The 23,509-nt window shown below is 40.4% G+C and overlaps 1 protein-coding gene across 4 annotated transcripts in view; it reads right to left on the reverse strand.

The window, feature by feature from the left end:
* AKAP7 (A-kinase anchoring protein 7) overlaps positions 1-23,509 on the reverse strand; it is a 139,275-nt gene that overhangs the window by 71,730 nt on the left and 44,036 nt on the right. For all 4 annotated transcript variants that reach the window (XM_060167871.1, XM_060167872.1, XM_060167873.1 and 1 more), the window contains exon 6: positions 6,120-6,232. In XM_060167871.1, the coding sequence (XP_060023854.1) occupies positions 6,120-6,232 (113 nt within the window). The remainder of the gene's footprint in view (positions 1-6,119; positions 6,233-23,509) is intronic.

Below are 23,509 nucleotides of genomic sequence, written 5' to 3' on the forward strand. Positions count from 1 at the left end.
TATTTTTCAATATATGGAAACAGACAACAGAACAGCATGAAGTTGAAAAATGCATTCAAAACAAAACTGAAGGGCTTCCCTGGTGCCGCAGTGGTTGAGAGTCCGCCTGCCAATGCAGGTGACGCGGGTTCGTGCCCCGGTCCGGGAAGATCCCACATGCCGCGGAGCAGCTGGGCCTGTGAGCCATGGCTGCTGAGCCTGCGCGTCCGGAGCCTGTGCTCCGCAACGGGAGAGGCCACAACAGTGAGAGGCCCGTGTACCGCAAAAAAAAAAAAAACAAAAAACAAAAAAAACAAGTCAGTTGCTATAGATAGTGCTCAGACACACAACAGATGATACAGTTGACTAACAGCACCTAGAATCTCGGAAGAAATTACAATTCCATCTCACAGCAGATTTCACTGAATTTTTAGTTTAAAAAAAAACACATTAAAACAAAATGTGTGATTTTTAACTAAGAAAAATCCAAAGGGAATTCCATACTATGGCCTTAAATCTAAGTGCACCTGATAGTATGAAAAGAGACTCAAAAACAACTAAAAATTGTGATTAAGTCATTTGGCATTGGGAGATTCGGGAATAGGTTACTGAAACAATCTGCTTTATCTTGTACCAAGCGTATTTCTAAGGCCAGCTTTTGTCTGGAATAATAAAAGGTTCGCTGATACTAAGGGCACCTAGAGTGCCTTCTTTCAGGGAAGGAGAGAAGACAGTGGCAGTGCAGTCTGGCAGGGCCTCTTCTCCTGCAGCGATGGGCTATTCTTCACAATAAGGGTCCCTGTGAAAGTGACCTGCTCAACCTCTCTAATACCCGCCCTGAAGACACTCCCCTCCCTTTCTGAAGGTGGTACCTGCCAAGACTCAATCCCTCTGGTCCCCTTTTGACGTTTTCCGTGCCTCCTTACAGTGGAGCGCTCACCCACTGGGAGTGAAAATCTGTGGGTGATTTCTGAGCTCTCTCACCAACAGGCCTGCTCCTCCCTGAACAGCCTTCCCCACCCAGAAGCAGCTTCTCGCGCAAGTCCTGCTGGTCCCAGCTGCTTGCTGGCCACACCTGCACGTGATGTGGCATTTATAGATTTCTCTATCTCCCAGTTTCACTAAAAATGTAGTCTGATATGTTCCCAATTGTCTTTACTGTACTGTAGGTTTTCCAGGAGGAGAGGTAGCAAGATTGCCACCATACTCCTACCACTACTTAAAGACCTTTCCCCTGTTTGTCATTTTCCTTCCATGCATACAAGAACGCTAATCTACAATCTAAAAAAAATTCTCGGGGACACGGGTTCATGCCCCGGTCCAGGAGGATCCCACATGCCGTGGAGCGGCTGGGCCCGTGAGCCATAGCCGCTGGGCCTGCCGTCCGGAGCCTGTGCTCCGTGGCGGGAGAGGCCACAGCAGTGAGAGGCCCACATACCAAAAAAAAAAAAAAAAAATTCTCCACGTCAAGCCAAATTAGCCTATTTGGTCATAATGCTTACCTCATAAGACATGTCAGAAGAGCCCAGGAGTCAAGTCATTAAGACCAAGCTCCTCCTTTCACTATGAGTACAGAAGTCAAGAAAGGTAATGAGATTTTGTCCAGGGCTAACCAACAGAGATAAAACAGGAAAACTCAAGCTCCTTCCAATGTATTACAGAGACTCCTTTGAGAAGGAATAGTCAGTACTCCTGAGTTTTCAAATGGTTTATAAAGGCCCATTATCATGCAGACCCAGGAACAGGCGTGGCAGCCAAATTACACCAGGCCAGTTATCAAAATCCCGAGAAAACATGCGACCTGATAGATAAACGAATAAATAATAATTGGTTGTACGTAAGGAAAGATGACAGCAGAGAGTCCTAGCTGGGGAAGGACGTAGAAGAAAGTTGGAATTTGGCCAATTTTTAAATACAGTCTTGGTCCTGTATATCAATCACCAAATAACTCAGGGACTGGGTTTTCCTTTTAGTTGTACCGTCAGAACAGAATTTTCAAGCACACACTCTTCTTTTCCACTACCCATTTCCACTCCCACTGATGCCTGCCATATATCTTCACCCCTAATTCTCCTAACCTCATCATCATTTGGTCCAATAACCACCCCCCTGCCCTTGCTATGTGCATATCGAATTCTGCACTCAAAACAAACTAGTCTAAGTGACAAGGGGAGCGAACAATTTCAAAGATCATTTCTTTCATTCTAAAGTTCTCTCACTGACTCTGTGAAAGCTTCTATAAGGAAGTGCCGATTAATAACCTACAGCTTTGATTTTAAGTGCTACATTAGTAATTTGAAAGAGTCATAACTCAGGAAAGATATCTAAGAAACCCAGAAAAGAATTCATGCTTAAAAACAACTGATCTATCCATGAAAAGACTGCATTTATTTCTTGAGGAATCTGGATCTGCATTAAGATGCATGTTTGATTTGAGACTGGTCGTCTTCTGCCACCAAGTGTTAGCACACACTGCTAACCAACCAGTTTCTGCAATGTTCAAATCACAGAAATACGTCACTCAATGTGAAAAATAAATCCAAAAGAATGCACTGTAAAAAAAGCACTGACCTAAACAAGTAGTAGTCTAACCATGTGAAACAAATATACTCTAAAGAAATTACACAAATAAATAAATTTTAGCTACTCTTTCAGAGGCAAAGCAATTTAATAAGATTTTCTGAGGCTTCATTCATTTGATTTAAAAAACTACAACTCTGAAAACACAGTGATAATCAAAACAGCTTTACGATACACAACACTACTTTCAAGGGAATTCCCTGGTGGTCCAGTGGTTAGGACTCCATGCTTTCACAGCTGACGGCGTGGGTTGAATCCCTGGTCAAGGAACTAAGATCCCGTAAGCCACATGGCACAGCCAAAAAAATAAATAAAATATTTTTAATACTCTCTTAGGTGATATATTCCACTAGAATTCTATGAAACTAAGAAGATGTAAAATTAACACATTGACTAAATGCCTCCTGGTGTTAGAAAAATATATAATTATCCAAAAAAGTCTTATGTTTCCCAGAATCTGTTAGAGAACTTAGTTCTCTAGCTTGGGAACCAGAATACCATGCTGTAGCAGAGGAAGTTCCATATCGAGAAATTTGAAGGAGACTTTCTATATATGTTGGTAGTGTACAGGAAAAGGTCAGGAGGATATACTAGTAGCGGTACCTAAGAGAGAGAAATTATATCGGGAGGAAGGGAGTGGGAGATTGGTGATGAGGGAAAAAAATGTATCTTTCGATCTGTAGGTTTGTATGTATCAATATTTGGATTTTTTACAGTGAGCATATATTCATCTAGCACTTCTGTAATTAAAATAACTTTTAAAATAACAAGTACCTGAAATGAGACAAACTTCCTAATATGAGTGAAAAAAAGTATTCCACACCCTTTTCTCTCTCTCCCCCCTCTTTTATTTCATTATCAATCTTAAGTAAACTGAATGCTGGTAATACATTCCACTACTGACTTTACCAATGGTCTGTCTCACCCTTGTAAATGAGTGGACTCAGAATGAAAACCTAGAAGAGAATTAGTGCTGAGAGAGGAAAACAGACAGCTGGAAATGTAAAAACCAAGTTAAGAAACGAAGAGTCACATATTTTAAAATAATCTACATTCCAAACCACAAAGCATAATAAAATCTACCGATGTGTATGCCACCTTTTCATATTGGTTTTAACTTCTGCAGTGGACCCACTGATTTGCTGCATAAAGAAAATACTAGCTCTGCATAGCATAGGGAGATCAGCTCGATGCTTTGTGACGACCTAGAGGGGTGGGATAGGGAGGGTGGGAGGGAGGCTCAAGACGGAGGGGATATGGGGATATATGTATACATATAGCTGATTCACTTTGTTGTACATCAGAAACTAACACAACATTGTAAAGCAATTATACTCCAAAAAAGATGAAAAACAAAAAAAGAGAAAATACTGGCTATTTTAAGCCTGTACATCTCAAAGTATACTACTCTTCAGACCATCTGGATCAAAAGCCCTGTCACATTTACTGAATGAAAGCCAAGGTGTTGGGTCCAATTCCAGATCTGAACTTAGAGAATGGAAATCTGCAGCTTCAACAAGTACACCAGGCGACTCATGAATCCCAAAGTTTAAGACATATTTTCTTAAGCATTCAGAAACACTAACCATCATAATAGTAAATAGGAACAGACAGATTCCACAAATTAAAGGCAAATATTCTTATTTGGCTTTCTGAAAGACAGTAAGATCTTAGTTTATTTTCCAAAGATTAACATTCTAATCAAAACAAAACACAACCTGATTTAGATTTTATACAGTCTTCAAGCAGGGACTGTTTCTATTTTGATCATCACTCTATGCCCAGCACCCAGTGTTTGACACACAGTAGGCACTTGATAAATAGTTGTTGAATTAGTAGGATTTGGACCAAGGAGCTCCCCACATAGAGAAATGAAACTGGATGGACAGGACTTGGCAAGTGGGAGGGAAGAAGATGAGACTGAGAATGAGGTAAGAGGGATTCTGGACGGGGCTCTGCAACTGAGGACGATGTGATCTCATTTCAGTCACTTAACTTCTAAGTCTCAGATCCCTTTTCTATAAAGTAAAGGAGCAGATTCTGTGAAATCAACTGCCAAGAAATCATTTAAAATGCACGCAGTCTGAAACGTTGAAATACAAATTCTAGAGTTAATTGAAACATCCCTTTGATAAACGTCCTTGGGTGCTCTCATTTCAAAGTTAATATCATAAAGACAGAAACAGTTTGAAATGTGGGTATTACCTTCACCACTGATTTGTCATTCTGTGATTAAGTTTGATACCACTGGGAAGGGGACAATCCATTTGAAAGCAAAACAAGAAAGATAATGAGTAAAAAAAGTAAACTGAAAAAAAAAAAAGTAAACTGTCAGTCTACAGGTTTTGTCAGTTGTTATCATTCCTAATTCCCAAATCTATGATTTATACAAATGATTTTACCTAAATATTCTGGAATATAGTTATTATTTAATTTGGGCATAGCTATTTAAAAAAAAACATGCAAGATATTGGGGGGGGATTTTTTACAGTATGTAGAAAACTCATAACCACAGGATGGTCAACCACCCAAACACATGTTTTTACAGGACCAAAAAGACTTTCTGAGCACAGAGACATTAAATACAAACTGTTGAATTCAGAAAAAAGATCTACTTACTAATAAACATGACCTTCATTTACAGAGCTGCAAATCAGTCTTAACTGCAGCAAAGAGTCATGGAGAGCAGGAACAACTACTAATCTGCATGCCCATCTCCAAAACTCTGGTACATCAGAGCAGGTCAGCAGATGTCTTAATTTGCATGAGAACCTCCCTAGGCTGAAATGGGAAAAAAAAAGGAAGGGTGCCCTTAGGATTCCAAGCGAACTGCTCGTGACTCCAGAGAAAAGTCCAAAGTCACTCCAACCTCTGAGAGAGGAGGCAGTGGCCTAGGAAGGCAGAAAGTCACCCTGAGATAGGGGAAGTCAAAAGACATGTCCCCTGGCTGTGGCACTGCTGACCATTCTCAGGGAGAAGTACTTTTAAGTACTGAGCTGGGTAGTGGGGAGCCCTTCTGTTACCCTCTTACCCAGTTCCTGGAACACTTGTTCCACACCCTCAGTGGAGACAACTGCTGAAAGAGCAAGGTGGCTTTTTGGAAACCTTGAAAGAGCTACGTAAAAGGGGGGCGGGGCAGAGCTTGTCCCACCTTGAAGAACCCAGCCTCAGGAAGCAGCCCCAGTGTATGCAGGCCAGTGGAGAAAGCTCTGAGCGCAGCAGGCTGCAAACAACCAGAAGCAAAGAACGCAGCGAAATACAACTCTGGCACCGCCCCCAAGGCTTTTCAAGGGATGAAGCAGATGTGGCAACAGACGAAGCAATGGTAAGTGATTGTCAGAGTGTGAGGCTAATAGGCACGGTGGCAAAGGAGGGGACAGCTGCCATGGCCTCCATGGAGGCTCTTGAGACAACTCAGCATTCTTGGGAATTGGAACCAGACTGACTTGGAATTCCAGGAGCAATAGTGGCAGGGGTGCCGAAAAGCACTACAAATGCCCCTCATGCTCAGGGCTGGTGTGGCTAACAAAACAGGGCTTATAGGGAAAATGTCCACTGACCTTCTTCCGGAGCCATGGTGCTTTGGACAATTTCATGAAGGTCAAATGAGGCTTAAAAGTTCTGCTTTCTCCTGCCAAGATACCTTTTTCTTGAAATGTCCTTTTTGCAGCATCTGAAGAAAATAAAAAGAAGCACAAGAATGTTACCATATGATAACCATATGAGACAAGAATCTAAAACAGTGGATATATGTATATGTATAACTGAATCACTTTGCTATACACCTGAAACTAACACAACATTGTAAATCAACTATTCTCCAATAAAATTAAAATTTTAAAAAAAATGCTACTATAACACATGGCAGTCTTTAATCATAAAAATGGCATTTCAAAAGATAACAAATTATCTTATAAGGAAGATTATAAACCGGTTTGAGACTTTTTTTAAGAGAGGAAAAAACACAACATGTATGATAACAAACACATCATGACAGGTAAATCTGCAGTGATGTCAAACTTTCGGTAAAGCACACAAAAGCCACAAATTGACAAAGAAACATTTAATAAATAAAATAGCTCTTGGCTGGTATGATGCAGATTTCACACAATACCCCAGTGGTGTCCATATGTGTAAAAAAGGACTAGTTTATCTGTAAACCCTCATAATTCAAAACTTCTGCTTCTAACCAAGATAGAATAACAGGAATCGGATTTACCCTCCCATCTAAAACCACCCAAAAAAAGGACAAAGTATACGAAACAATGGTTTGCAAGACACTGTACACCAGGCAATGAAGGTCAGTGATCCCTCAGAGATGAGAAACAGACAAGATAAGCCCTAAAATTGTCCAGCTTATGTCCCTGGTTGTCTAGGTCTCTGCTCAAGGAAGAGAAACCCAGATGGAGCCCAGTCATCACACTAGGTTCAGAAAAAAGAGCAGAGGGTAGAAAAGACCAAGGCATCTGGAGCTCATGGGACAGAGTGCCAGAGAAATGAGTCCTGCAGAGAGAAAACTGCAGAGATCCGCAAAGGGTCCCCCTAGTGGATTCAGCTAAGCCACTGACCAGCATGTGTGTGAGCAAACTACCAGAGGCTGGAAAACACACTCCAAAGGATTAGAGAGAACATGCCCAGCTGTCACCCAGGGTTAGGAATTCTTTTCCCATCAGCCAGACTGGAAAACCTCAAGATTCATGGGACACTGGGCAGAGTAATCTAAGGGTCTTGCCTCAATGGAGAGGAAAAATTAGCTCTGGCCTGGTACTGCTCTAGTCCCACCTAACAAATCTTAGAAGCAAGACGCCAAAGGAAAAACCTATTTCCAAGTAATTTAATTATGTCCCAGAACCAAGTCCAAGAATAGAGTAAAACAAATTATCCAACACCCAACAAGGTAAAATTTATAATGCCTGATATCTAATCAGAAATGACCAGGGGGCTTCCCTGGTGGCTCAGTGGTTGAGAGTCCGCCTGTCGATGCAGGGGACGCGGGTTCATGCCCCGGTACAGGAGGATCCCACATGCCTCGGAGCGGCTGGGCCCATGAGCCATGGCCGCTGAGCCTGCGCGTCCGGAGCCTGTGCTCCGCAATGGGAGAGGCCACAACAGTGAGAGGCCCACGTACCGTACCGCAAAAAAAAAAATAAAAAAAATAATGACCAGGCATATAAACAGGAAAATATGAGCCACAATGAGAAGATAACTTAATTCATCAAAAGTGACCCAGAACTAACACAGATGTTAGAATTAGTAGATAAGGGCTTCAAAGTAGTTATTATAACTGTATTCTCTCTGTTCAGAAAGTTAAGTTCAGACATGCAAACTATAAAAAAAAGACCCAAATTAAATTTATAGAGATTAAAATTGCAAGGTCTGAGAAAAATAAACTGGATGGAATTAAGAACAGATTAGACACTGCAGAACAAAAAATTAGTGAACTTGAAGACGTAACAATAAAAACCACCCAAAATAAAACAGAGAAGAAAAATAAGAAAAAAAAAAAAGGAACAGAACATCAGTAAGCTGTGAGGCAACTTAGGTTGCCAAATACATGTATAAGTGGAGTCCCTGAAAAAGAGGCAAGAGAGAAAGAGATAAGAGAAGATACTTGAAGAACTAATGGCTGTTAGGGAATGAGAGCTATACCACAACCACAATGGAAAATAATCTGGGCAGTTAACTATCGAAATTTAAGCTACACAAGCATTTTGAACCAGTAATTCCAATATTAAGAAAATACACAAAAATAAATAAAAGTACCAATACATAAGATTCTATATAGAAGATACTTAGCATTGTTTGAATTATCACAAACTGGAAATAACCTTCATCAATAAAGAAATGGTTGTTAAATTACCATAGCGCCATACTAAGAACTATCATAATGAAAACAATGAATTAGAGCTACATATATTGACCTGAAAAGACATCCATGATATCTACTAAGCAAAAACAGGCAAGTTGCATGGTTACTATATCCATAACATAATTTCATGGTTTAAAAGAGAGAGAAAGAAAGAAAATAAATGCTAAATATTTATGTTTTTATTAGCATAGAAAAATAGTATAGAATACCTTAGAATGGAGGTTGAGATTGAATAGAGGCAGAAGAGAACAGTAATGTTTTCTTTATACATATTTATATTGTTTGAATGATTACAATGAGCATGTATTACTTTTGAATAAAAGGTTTAAAAATAAGAAGCACAATAACAAACTGACAATATGTTAGCAATATAACATTGCTACGAGTGCACAAGCATCATAGCAGAATGCACAAATAGGAGAGAGTCCTTTGCCACACATGTGAAAAATCCATCCCTTTCAAAGACCTTTGGTAAACAACTTTTCATTTGGTCTTTTTCCCTTAAAATCAGGGCTAATACATAAGTCAGTTTTAAAGATAAGAAAACTGAAACATAAGATGTTCAAGGTCACACTCCTTGTTAGCAGTTAAGAAGGAACTGTGATCCACGTGCCCTAACTTCTACCCTTGTCATCTTCAAGCTGGCTGAAACCCCAGCTTGAACCCTGGGAGTAAGGAAGGGCACAGAAGCTGCCTCAACAACTCAATGAGGAAGAGGAAGGCAGGGGATTCTGCCGCCTTCCACCATGCCCACACACATTGGTTTCAGTCCGAGAAGTTCCCCTGTTTTACACACTGAGCTTCTGAGTACAATTTCATTTTTTTAAAGGATTCCAATCCTTACCAAAAAGAAAGTTTGAAAAGCAATGATCAAAAAACTTATATAGGGTCACTTCAGTAGCAATAATCCCACCAATAATGTCCAAAAAAAAACCAAAATAGAAACTGGTAAAATATAGGACACAGAATACATCTTTGAATCTCAAATAAGACTATATTCAATCTATTTTTTAAATTTATTTATTTATTTATTTGGCTGTGCTGGGTCTTAGTTGTGGCATTCAGGATCTTTAGTTGCAGCATGTGGGATCGAACCCAGGCCCCCTGCATTGGGAGCGCAGAGTTCTAACAGCTGGACCACCAGGGAAGTCCCCACATTCAATCTAAATGTTCAGTGACGAATCATTAGAGAAATACAAATCAAAACCACCATGAGGTTATCACCTCACACTGGTCAGAATGGCCATAATCAAAAAATCTACAAACAATAAATGCTGGAGAGAGTGTGGAGAAAAGGGAACCCTCCTGAACTGTTGGTGGGAATGTAAATTGATACAGCCACTATGGAGAATGGTATGGAGGTTCCTTAATAAACTAAAAATAGAACTACCATATGACCCAGCAATCCCACTACTGGGGATATACCCTGAGAAAACCATAATTCAAAAAGAGACATGTACCACAATGTTCATTGCAGCACTATTTACAATTGCCAGGACATGGAAGCAACCTAAATGTCCATCAAAAGATGAATAGATAAAGAAGAGGTGGCACATATATACAATGGAATATTATTCAGCCATAAAAAGGAATGAAACTGAGTTGTTTGTAATGAGGTGGATGGACCTAGAGTCTGTCATACAGAGTGAAGTAAGTCAGAAAGAGAAAAACAAATACCGTATGCTAACGCACATATATGGAATCTAAAAAAACGGCACTGATGAACCTAGTGGCAGGGCAGGAATAAAGACGCAGACGTGGAGAAGGGACTTGAGAACACAAACGGGGAACGGTAAGCTGGGACAAAGTGAGAGAGTGACATGGACATATGTACACTACCAAATGTAAAACAGATAGCTAGTGGGAAGCTGCTGCATAGCACAGGGAGATCGGCTCGCTGCTTTGTGACGACCTTAGAGGGGTGGGATAGGGAGGGTGGGAGGGAGGCTCAAGAGGGAGGCGATGTGGGGATATATATATAAATGTATACTTATAGCTGATTCACTTTGTTGTACAACAGAAACTAACACAACACTGTGAAGCAATTATACTCCAATAAAGATATAAAAATTAATAAATAAATAAATATTCAGTGAGAAACTGTCCCTTTTAAGTTCAGCTAATTCTCATCAATGCTAAGTATGTCCTAATTTTTCTAACAATTAAAACCATGAGCCTAGTGAAAGATTACCTAATGTTTCAAGGAAATGTGTCCTTAAAAATAAAAGATACACCAGGTACTGTTCTGGGTGCCGGGGACACAATGGACAAAATAAATCCCCAGCCCTCAGGGAGCATCCAACTATACTGGGTGCCACAAACAAATAAATACACAATGCGGGGTATCAACAAGTGACACAAAGAAAAATAAAGCAGTAGGGGCATACAAAGTGATGTGGAAGAAAAGGGGTTGTTATTTCAGAGAAGGTGGTCTGGGAATCGTGTTCCGAAGATGAGACATTTGAGAAGCCACCTGGATGAGGTCTAGAAGAGAATCACGTGTGGATCTGGAGCGAGGGTGCTCATGGCAGAAGAAACAGCTTCCATGGTGGAAAGTGGTTAGCAGGTTCAAAAGCAGTAAAAAGGGTAGGATAACCAGAACAGGATGAGCGGGGGATCGGGGAAGAGGTAGGAAAGGGGTTTAGAGAAGTGGGCAGGGGCCCTTACGAGGCACTGCAAAAGCTTTGGATTGTATTCTAAGGTTGGTGGGAAATTCTGAGGGTTTTAAGCAAGGGAAATTTATGTATGATAGTAACTTTCTTTACTCATCTATATTTCAACTGAAATATACATGTCTTCCTGGTGAAAGCAATTGAGTCTCAGGAGATTGAAAGTGTTCTTCTCTTTCCCTGGAAATGTATTAGTTGAAGGAAAGACAGCTAAATGGAATGTCACAGTGTTTAAGATGGGGGAGGGGGGGCACTGGGGTCTTGGGTCACCATCTGGCATCTCCTGAGACATGTACCAGACTTGGCTTTTGAAGTTGTATCCTCCCTTGTTCCCCTATACAATGACTCTCTGCAATTTCTGTGCCCTCGCAGGTACACAAGATTTCATTCTATTGCTCACAAGCTCATAAACTCAATGGAGCTGAGGCCCCTTACCACCCTTCCACTACTCCTTTTTTTTTTTTTAATTTATTATTTATTGGCTGTGTTTGGTCTTCCTTGCTGCGTGCGGGCTCTCTCTAGTTGCGGCGAGCGGGGGCTACTCTTCATTGTGGTGTGTGGGCTTCTCATTGCGGTGGCTTCTCTTGTTGCAGAGCACAGGCTCTAGGCGTGCAGGCTCCAGTAGTTGCGGCACACGGGCTCAGTAGTTGTGGCTCACGGGCTCTAGCGTGCAGGCTCAGTAGTTGTGGCACACAGGTTTAGTTGCTCTGCAGCATGTGGAATCTTCCCAGACCAGGGCTTGGACCCATGTCCTCTGCATTAGCAGGCAGGTTCTTAACCACTGCGCCACCAGGGAAGCCCCCTTCCACTACTCTTGAGCACACAGAAAAAGCAGAGCTCCCTAGGGCAAAGGTGGAACTGGTGAGAATACTGTACAGCCATCCATCACACAAGACCATCCTCTCTTCACTTCCACTGCCACTCTGGCTTTGCTACCTCTACGGACACGTCTCAGAAACAGAGCACAGGTCACTTCTGCTCTCAGACTTAGGGTGTTTCTGTTGCTTCATTCAGGGGATGATGGAGGGGCAAAATTCACACTCTAGGGCTTCCCTGGTGGCGCAGTGGTTGAGACTCCGCCTACCGATGCAGGGGACACGGGTTCGTGCCCTGGTCCAGGAAGATCCCACATGCCGCGGAGCGGCTAGGCCCGTAAGCCATGGCCGCTGAGCCTGCGCATCTGGAGCCTGTGCTCCACAACGGGAGAGGCCACATCAGTGAAAGGCCTGCATACCGCCAAAAAAAAAAGAATTCACACTCTAGCTTAGCCTCTGACTCTCTCCTTCACCCAAACTAGGGAATCTTTCCTAGCATCAGGGCAGGAAAAACACCATTATCCTTTGTTGTTGAAACCCCAAAGCCCTTTCTCTATTTTTTCTGCAGTATTCTCTCTCTTCTGAGCACGAGGTGCCACTGCTTGGATGGGGGGCTAGGCATTAAAGAAGGAATACAAGAAACACACAGATAAAAACTTGGTATCTCAAAATATTATCCCACCACATTTTCAAAAATCTCCCTTTGCTATTTTACTTCTGTAATATCTACCAAGTGCTAGTATGTGCTAAATGTGATGTTTTGATCGGTTTGTAAATTTGGGGCATGTCCTAAAACCATTCACTGTGAGTCACTGCCACCATGATTTTTCCTCTCTCTTCTATGGTAATAAAAAAGGTTAAGCAATAGACCATTAAAATACCAAAAAAACGCTAGTTCTTAGTTGTAAGCAACAGATGACCACTTTGGTTGAGTTAAGCAGGAAAGGAATTTATATAATAACACTGAGAGGACTAGAGTTGCAGCCTGGAAGGCTAGGAAGCCAAGATGCCCAACATTGGATCCAACAGTGGATAACAGGTCTGGGGATGCCACCACCTCTCCCAGCCGGCACTACTGAAGCCATGCACACACACAAAGGGCAAGAACTGTCACCTGCTTTAGACACTGATGACACAACCTATCCCCACAATGGATTCTGCACGGTCCTTTTTTGCTCAGGTTGCTAGCTTCTGACTCAAAGTCTGGGCCAAAGCAAGATCACGTAACACCAAAAAGAGAAGTCTGTGAAAGCACATATCTGACATGAGAGATAGTGCGGAAGAGTTTAGATACTAGGCAACCTAAACAAAAAGACAACAATCAGCATATGCGTGGTTAAAGAAGACTGTATCCGTGCCAATTATGGTCATGCCTCAGAGATTCGGAGGGTTCAGCTCCAGACCACCACCATAAAGCAGGATATCACAATAAAGCAAGTCACACAAACTTGGGGGGGACATAAAAAAGTCATATTTACACTCTACTGTAGTCTATTCAATGTGCAATAATAGCATTACACCTAAAAAACAATGTACTTTATTGCTAAAAAATTCTAACCATCATCTGAGCCTTCAGTGAATACTAATTTTTTTTGGCCGGTGGAGGGTCTTGCCTCAATGTCAACGGCGGCTGACTGATCAGGGTGGTGGCTGCTGAGGGCTGGGAAGGCTGCGGCGGTTCCTTAAAATAAGACGCCAGTGAAGTCTGCCGCATTGATGAACTCTTCCTTTCACTTGAACACTTAGAGGCCGTTGTAGGGTTACTAACTGGCCTAATTTCAGTATTATTGTGTCTCAAGGAACAGAGAGGCCCAAAGAGTGGGCGAGAGATGGGGAAACGGACAGTAAGTGGAGCAGTCAGAAGACACACATTTATTAAGTTGGCCATCTTATATGTGCACGGTTCATGGCACCCCGAAGATCACTGACCACAGATCACCATAACAAATATAATAATCACAGAAAAGTTTGAAATATTGCAAGAATTACCAAAATGTGATATAGAGACACTAAGTGAGCAAATGTTGTTAGAAAAATGTCACTGATAGACTTGCTCTATATAGGGTTACCTTCAATTTGTTAAAAAAAAAAAAAGCAGTTATCTGTCAAACACAATAAAGCAAAGAGCAATAAAATGAAGTCTGCCTGTACTGTTACAATTAACTTATCACCTTTTAGTTCACATAATCACAAACAGGTATATCTTTTCTCAACTACCCTATCATAACCCAGCTTTAAACTTCTTTATTTCGGCATATTCTCAACTGTTTTAAACAAACCTAATATCAAAACATTAAGCTGAATATTATAAAACTGTCATTTTTATTGCTCAAAAACAGTCAAATATTGGCAACGTCTGATGGTTTAACATATACCATAATGGGCTAACTTACTAAATCCCTAAAATTTGACTAAAGAGATTAGGGCTTATCTTCTAAGTGTTCAAGTATTTGAAGAATTATCACATAGAAGAGCTTCGGATGGCAACTTAGCAACGTGTTCACACCAACCCTCAAAATAGAAATGGCTAGAAAGTGTCAAAGGTAAAATTCATTTATTAAGTTACTTACTGAGCAGTTCTCCTATGTGCCAGGTACAATATGTCCTGAAGACAGCAAACAGTCCCTGCTTTTATGGAGTTTATAGTCTCATGGGACAGATTTAGCCCAAGAAGGAGAAAGACAAAAGTTCAGAATTATCAGAAAATACAAGAGATATAAGGAAAGGAGCTTTGTTAACAGAAATCAAAATAGTAGGTATTTGTAATGTTCATTACTATCTACATTTGTTTTTACATATTATTTTATTTGCTATATCAATATTGTTATAAATTGATTCTAAAGAAACAACATTTTCTGATTTATTGGCTTCAGTTACATCAAATTTTGATCCAAGAGTTCTCATTATTCACTAGACCTGAACTCTTTGATGATGGATATCTATCCACAATACCGGTTTAAATAATTTGTCACAAAGCACATTTCATTTTTATTACTGTGTTTTTCCAGCAGAGTATATTCTCTAGCTACATAGAAATATGGGGAACAAATGTCACCTTCATTTGGGAAAGTTATTTCTTAGGACTGACTCTATATTCCTAATATAATCTATAAGTATAATCTATTGCTTAGCCAGAATACTGGGTAATGGTTATAGAAATATCATTCTTGAGATCAGAAAAATTCTTGCTAGTGTAAAAACCACATGTCATTTTTCATCTATGTTAACTCATGTTCTGGAAGAGAAACTTATGAATATTTTAATAAATTGTTCAATTCCTCCTAGTACCAAAGACATTCTTTCAAGCGCTAAATAGAAAAGCACATAGCAAATACATCAGATATCCTTCAAAAGTCATCTACGAATGCTCCCTAAATAATATAATTCACCTCATATTTAAAGAAGCAAATTGTCTGAAGAACAATTTCTTAATGTATATTTTAAACACAAGAAGACTTGGCTGTATAAAAGAACATCAAAATGAATAATAAAGAGACAATACTTTTATAATCCTAAATAATACAATTTTATCTATTTTTAACTTTTTATTTTTTGTATTTATTCAATTCCCTCCCATACCTGAAGACAAGCAGTGTAACTGGAGCATACTGAGGGAGAAGAGAGAAGCAGGGTAAGACAGGAGACCTCAGCAGGAGACCAGAACACAAGGATACCGCGGGCCATAGCAAGGAGTCTGGAAAGTTGTGATAGACAGCTATACCCAGCTATACTCAGAGTCATTCTGGCAGATGAAGAGTCAAAGATTTCACTATGCTTACAAACTGCTGGAGCGGAGTATAGGAGGCTACTGTCAAAGAAGTCAAGGGATTTCAAGAAAAGGAACAGTTGTAATGGTAGTAGTCGGGGGGGGGTAATTATTATTATTATTATTATTAATGATAATAGCTATCATCTATTTAACACTGTACATGTGCCAAACACTATCCCAAAGCACTTCATGTATATTATCTCATTTTGTTTTGTTTTTGTTTTTGTTTTTGTTTTGTTTCAATAGTTTCTATTATGTTTGTTTTACAAATAAGGAAATTAAGTAAGGAATTAGATAGATTGCTTAAAGTCACTCAGCTGGTCACAGGCTGTGTTGTGGGTCAGGGAGCAGGCCGGCAATCAGCTCTGACTGACCCCACAGCTCACTGTGAGCCAGGATGGTTGGATGGCTGTGCTCACAGTGCTGCAGCAAGAGAGCGAACAAAGCCCTCAATGCCCAAGAGGAAACATTCAGACAACAGCAGAAAGGAGAGGTAGAGGGTAACAAAACCTGACACCATGAACCACCAATAAAAAAACGCTTTTGTGTGAGAGCAAAACAGGGCCAAAGCAAGAAAGAACTAAGAGAAAGTGGGTGACATTTCTGGGTCCCATGGTGTGAGGCATTTGGTACAGCGAGGAAGCTATGATCTCGGACTGGAGCCGGGCTTCAGCTTAGGCTGGAGGGTAGAGGGGGTGCTCCCGGACACTGGTTAGGAGTCCCGTTGTTCATTTACAGTGTAACAGACCAGCATAGCGATTATGAACACAGGATCTGGTGGGAGTGGCAAGATGGGTGAAGGAGGTCAAAAGATGCAAACAGCCACTTATTAAAAAAATAAGTCCTGGGGATGTAATGTACACCACGCTGCCCATACTTAATAATACTGTCTTGCATATCTGAAGGCTGTTAAAAGAGTAAATCTTAAACATTCTCATCACAAGAAAAAAAATTTTATAACTATGTGTGCTGACGGATGTTAACTAGATTTATCGTGGTGATCATTTTGCAGTATATACAAATATCAAATCATTATGTTGAACACCAGAAACAAATATAATGTTATAACTCAATTATAGCTCAATTAAAAAAAAATCTAACAAGAGGGGAAGAGTAAAATAAATTATAATGCAACAGAATATTATACAACCAGTAAAAGTAATGCTTTCGGAGACTGTTTCATGACAATGATAATGGTAGCTAACATTTCTTAACTGGGCATTTATTCTGTACCAAATATTCTTCTTTATGTAGACTGTATATCACACATACGTTATAATAAATAATACTGTTAAAAAAAGAACACAGGTTTGTCACTTCACGCCTCGCGATAGTGCAGTGCTTATGTTCAAGTGACCCTGATATTATTTAATAATGGCCTCAAAGTGCGAGAGGAGTGACACTGGCAATTCAGATTCGCCAAAGAGAAGGCGTAAAGTGCTTCCCTGAAGTGAAAAGATGAAATTTCTCTGCCAAGGAAAGTAAGAAAATCATGTGTTGAGGTTGCTGAGATCTGCGTAGATCCATGTGTCTTCTCTTCAACATCCCTGGTGGAAAGTCCAGGTTATTTGTAAGAAGACAGTAGAGAAGGAGGGAGAAGCAGAGTGCAGATCAAAAGGCTTCCAAAAGAAAGGAGCTGCAAGGAATATTCTTTACAACCTCAGCATGTTCTAGCTTTTCTGGGTGGCTGACAGAGTCTTGGTACTCCAGCAGAGGGTTAGGCCTGAGTCTTCGAGGTGGGAGAGAAGAGTTCAGGACACTGGTCCACCAGAGACCTCCTGGCCCCATGTAATATCAAACAGCGAAAGCTCTCCCAGAGATCTCCATCTCAATGCTAAGACCCAGCTCCACTCAACGACCAGCAAGCTACAGTGCTGGACATTCTATGCCAAACAACTAGCAAGACAGGAACACAACCCCACCCATTAGCAAAGAGGCTGCCTAAAATCATAATAAGTTCACAGACACCCCAAAACACAACACCGGACATGGTCCTGCCCTCCAGAAAGACAAGATCCAGCCTCATCCACCAGAACACAGGCACCAGTCCCCTCCAAGAGGAAGCCTACACAACCCACTGAAACAAACTTACCCACTGGGGACAGACACCAAAAACAAAGGGAACTACGAACCTGCAACCTGCAGAAAAGAGACACCAAACACAGTAAGCTAAGCAAAATGAGAAGACAGAGAAATACACAGCAGATGAAGGAGCAAGGTAAATCTCATCAGACCAAACAAATGAAGAGGAAATAGTCTACCTGAAAAAGAATTCAGAGTAATGATAGCAAAGATGATCCAAAATCTTAAAAATAGAATGGAGGAAATATATGAAACGTTTAACAAGGACCTAGAAGAAGAGCAAACAAACAATGATGAACAACACAATAAATGAAATTTAAAACTCTCTAGAAGGAATCAATAGGAGAATAACTGAGGCAGAAGAATGGATAAGTGACCTGGAGGATAAAATACTGGAAATAACCACTGCACAGCAGAATAAAGAAAAAAAAAATGAAAAGAATTGACGACAGTTTCAGAGACCTCAGGGACAACATTAAACGCACCAACATTCGAATAATAGGGGTCCCAGAAGAAGAGAAAAAAAAGGGAGTTAGAAAATATTTAAAGAGACTGTAGTTGAAAACTTCCCTAATATGGGAAAGAAAATAGTCAATCAAGTCCAGGAAGCACAGAGAGTCCCATACAGGATAAATTCAAGGAGAAACATGCCAAGACACATATTAATCAACTATCAAAAATCAAATACAAAGAAAAAATATTAAAAGCAGCAAAGGAAAAGCAACAAATAACGTACAAGGGAATCCCCATAAGGTTAATAGCTGATCTTTCAGCAGAAACTCTGCAAGCCAGAAGGGACTGGCAGGACAAATTTAAAGTGATGAAAGGGAAAAACCTACAACCAAGATTACTCTGCTCAGCAAGGATCTCATTCAGATTCGATGGAGAAATTAAAACCTTTACAGATAAGCAAAAGCTAAGAGAATTCAGCGCCACCAAATCAACTTTACAACAACTCCTAAAGGAACTTCTCTAGGCAGGAAACACAAGAGAAGGAAAAGACTTACAATAACAAACCCAAAACAATTAAGAAAATGGTAATAGGAACACACATATCAATAACTACCTTAAATGTAAATGGATTAAATGCTCCAACCAAAAGACACAGACTGGTTGAATGGATACTAAAACAAGAGCCGTATATATGCTGTCTACAGGAGGCCGACGTCAAACCTAGGGCCACATACAGACTGAAAGTAAGGGTATGGAAAAAGATATTCCATGCCAATGGAAATCAGAAGAAAGCTGGAGTGACAAAACAGACTTTAAAATAAACACTATCACAAGAGACAAAGAAGGACACTACGTAATGATCAAGGGATCAATCCAAGAAAAAGATATAACAATTGTAACTATTTATGCACCCAAAATAGGAGCACCTCAATACTTAAGGCAACTGCTAACAGCCATAAAGGGGGAAATGGACAGTAACACAATCATAGTAGGGGACTTTAAGACCCCACTTTCACCAATGGACAGATCATCCAAAATGAAAATAAATAAGGAAACAGAAGCTTTAAATGACATATTAAACAAGATGGACTTAACTGATATTTATAGGACATTCCATCCAAAAGCAACAGAATATACTTTCTTCTCAAGTGCTCATGGAACTTTCTCCAGGACAGATAATATCTTGGGTGACAAATGAAGCCTTGGTTAATTTAAGAAAACTGAAATCATATCAAGTACCTTTTCTGACCACGAGGCTATGAGACTAGACATCAATTACAGGAAAAAATCTGTAAAAAATACAAACACATGGAGGCTAAAAACTACAGTACTAAACAACCAACAGATCACTGAAGAAATCAAAGAGGAATTCAAAAAATACCTAGAAACAAATGACAATGAAAACACGACGACCCAAAACCTATGGGATACAGCAAAAGCAGTTCTAAGAAGGAACTGTACAGCAATACAATCCTACCTCAAGAAACAAGTAACATCTCAAATAAACAACCTAACCTTACATCTAAAGCAATTAGAGAAAGAAGAACAAAAAAACCCCAAAGTTAGCAGAAGAAAAGAAATCATACAGATCAGATCAGAAATAAATGAAAAAGAAATGAAGGAGAGACTTCCCTGGTGGTGCAGTGGTTAAGAATCCACATGCCAATGCAGGGGACACGGGTTCGAGCCCTGGTCCAGGAAGATCCCACATGCCGCAGAGCAACTAAGCCCATGTGCCATAATTACCGAGCCTCTGAGCAACAACTACTGAGCCCGGGAGCCACAACTACTGGAGCCCACATGCCTAGAGCCGGTGCTCCACAACAAGAGAAGCCATTGCCACGAGAAGCCCATGCACCGCAACAAGGAGTGGACCCCACTCACCGCAACTAGAGAAATCCTGCACACGGCAACGAAGATCCCATGCAGCCAAAAATAAATAAGTTATATTAAAAACAAAAATGAAGGAAACAATAGCAAAGATCAATAAAACTAAAGGCTGGCTCTTTGAGAAGATAAACAAAATTGATAAACCTTTAGCCAGACTCATCAAGAAAAAAAGGGAGAAGACTCAAATCAATAGAATTAGAAATGAAAAAAGAGAAGTAACAACTGACACTGCAGAAATACAAAGGATCATGAGAGATTACAACAAGCAACTCTATGCCAATAAAATGGACAACCTGGAAGAAATGGACAAATTCTTAGTAAAGCACAACCTCCCAAGACTGAACCAGGAAGAAATAGAAAATATAAACAGGCCAATCACAAGCACTGAAGTTGAAACTGTGATTAAAAATCTTCCAACAAACAAAAGCCCAGGACCCAGGCTTCACAGGCGAATTCTATCAAACATTTAGAGAAGAGCTAACACCTATCCTTCTCAAACTCTTCCAAAACACAGCAGAGGGAGGAACACTCCCAAACTCACTCTACAAGGCCACCATCACCCTGATACCAAAAATGGACAAAGATGCCTCAAAAAAGAAAACTACAGACCAATATCACTGATGAACACAGATGCAAAAGTCCTCAACAAAATACTAGCAAACAGAATCCACAGGTCATTAAAAGGATCATACACCATGAGCAAGTGGGGTTTATCCCAGGAATGCAAGGATTCTTCAGTATATGCAAATCAATAAATGTGATAAACCATATTAACAAATTGAAGGAGAAAAACCATATGATAAACTCAATAGATGGAGAAAAAGCTTTCGACAAAATTCAACACCTATTTATGATCAAAACTTTCCAGAAAGTAGGCATAGAGGGAACTTACCACAACATAATAAAGGCCATATATGACAAACCCACAGCCAACATCGTTCTCAATGGTGAAAGACTGAAACCACTTCCACTAAGATCAGGAACAAGCCAAGGCTGCCCACTCTCACCACTATTATTCAACATAGTTTTGGAAGTTTTAGCCACAGCAATCAGAGAAGAAAAAGAAATCAAAGGAATCCAAATCGGAAAAGAAGTAAAACTGTCACTGTTTGCAGATGACATGATACTATACATAGAGAATCCCAAAGATACTACCAGAAAACTACTAGAGCTAATCAATGAATTTGGTAAAGTAGCGGGATATAAAATTAATGCACAGAAATCTCTTGCATACACTAATGATGAAAAATCTGAAAGAGAAATTAAGGAAACACTCCCATTTACCTCTGCAATAAAAAGAATAAAATACCTAGGAATAAACCTACCTAAGGAGACAGAAGACCTGTATTCAGAAAACTGTAAGACACTGATGAAAGAAATTAAAGATGATACAAACAGATGGAGAGATATACCATGTTCTTGGACTGGAAGAATCAACACTGTGAAAATGAATATACTACCCAAAGCAATCTACAGATTCAATGCAATTCCTATCAAACTACCAATGGCATTTTTTATAGAACGAGAAAAAAACATTTCACAACTTGTATGGAAACACAAAGGACCACAAATAGCCAAAGCAATCTTGAGAAAGAAAAACGGAGCTGGAGGAATCAGGCTCCCTGACTTCAGACTATACTACAAAGCTACAGTAATCAAGATAGTATGGTACTGGCACAAAAACAGAAATACAGATCAATGGAACAGGATAGAAAGCCCAGTGATAAACCAACAAACATACGGTCACCTTACTGTTTTTAAAGGAGGCAAGAATATACAATGGAGAAAAGACAGCCTCTTCAATAAGTGGTGCTGGGAAAACTGGACAGCTACATATAAAAGAATGAAATTAGAACACTCCCTAACACCATACACAAAAATAAACTCAAAATGGGTTAAAGACCTAAATGTAAGGCCAGACACTACAAAACTCTTTTCTGTTGTTGTTTTTTGTTTTTGTTTTTTTGCGGTACGCAGGCCTCTCACTGTTGTGGCCTCTCCCATTGTGAAGCACAGGCTCCGGATGCACAGGCTCAGCAGCCATGGCTCATGGGCCCAGCTGCTCCGCGGCATGTGGTATCCTCCCGGACCGGGGCACGAACCCATGTCCCCTGCATCGGCAGGCAGACTCTCAACCACTGCACCACCAGGGAGGCCCACTATAAAACTCGTAATGGAAAACATAGGCAGAACACTCTATGACATAAATCACAGCAAGATCCTTTTAGACCCACCTCCTAGAGAAATGGAAATAAAAACAAAAATAAACAAATGGGACCTAATGAAACTTCAAAGCTTTTGCACAGCAAAGGAAACCATAAACAAGATAAAAAGACAACCCTCAGAACGGGAAAAAATATTTGCAAGTGAAGCAGCTGACAAAGGATTAATCTCCAAAATATACAGGCAGCTCATGCAGCTCAATATCAAAAAAACAACCCAATCCAAAAATGGGCAGAAGATCTAAATAGACATTTCTCCAAAGAAGATTTACAGATTGCCAACAAACACATGAAAGGATGCTCAATGTCACTAATCATTAGAGAAATGCAAATCAAAACTACAATGAGGAATTTCCTGGTGGCGCAGTGGTTAAGAATCTGCCTGCCAATGCAGGGGTCATGGGTTCAAGCCCTGGTCCAGGAAGATCCCACATGCCGTGGAGCAACTAAGCCCGTGAGCCACAGTTACTGAGCCTGCGCTCTAGAGCCCGTGAGCCACAGCTACTGAGCCCGCATGCCACAACTACCGAAGCCCGCACGCCACACCTGGAGCCCGTGTTCCGCAATAAGAGAAGCCGCCACAATGAGAAGCCCACACACCGCAGCGAAGAGTAGCCCCCGCTCACTGCAACTAGAAAAAACCCGTGTGCAGCAATAAAGACCCAATGCAGCCAAAAATTAAATAATTAATTAATTTAAAAAAACCTACAATGAGGTATCACCTCACACCGGTCAGAATGGCCACCATCAAAAAATTTACAAACAATAAGTGCTGGAGAGGGTATGGAGAAAAGGGAACCCTGTTGCGCTGTTAGTGGGAATGTAAATTGATACAGCTACTATGGAGAACAGCATGGAGGTTGCTCAAGAAACTAAAAATACAACTACCATAAGACCCAGCAATCCCACTGCTGGGCATATACCCTGAGAAACCATAATTCAAAGAGTCTTTTACCACAATGTTCATTGCAGCTCTATTTACAATAGCCAGGACATGGAAGCAACCTAAGTGTCCACTGACAGATGAATGGATAAAGAAGATGTGGCACATATATACAATGGAATATTGCTCAGCCATAAGGAGGAACGAAACTGAGTTATTTGTAGTGAGGTGGATGGACCTCAAGTCTCTTATACAGAGTGAATTAAGTCAGAAACAGAAAAACAAATACCGTATGCTA

This window comes from Lagenorhynchus albirostris, chromosome 12, assembly GCF_949774975.1.
Source record: "Lagenorhynchus albirostris chromosome 12, mLagAlb1.1, whole genome shotgun sequence".
NCBI lineage: Eukaryota > Metazoa > Chordata > Mammalia > Artiodactyla > Delphinidae > Lagenorhynchus > Lagenorhynchus albirostris.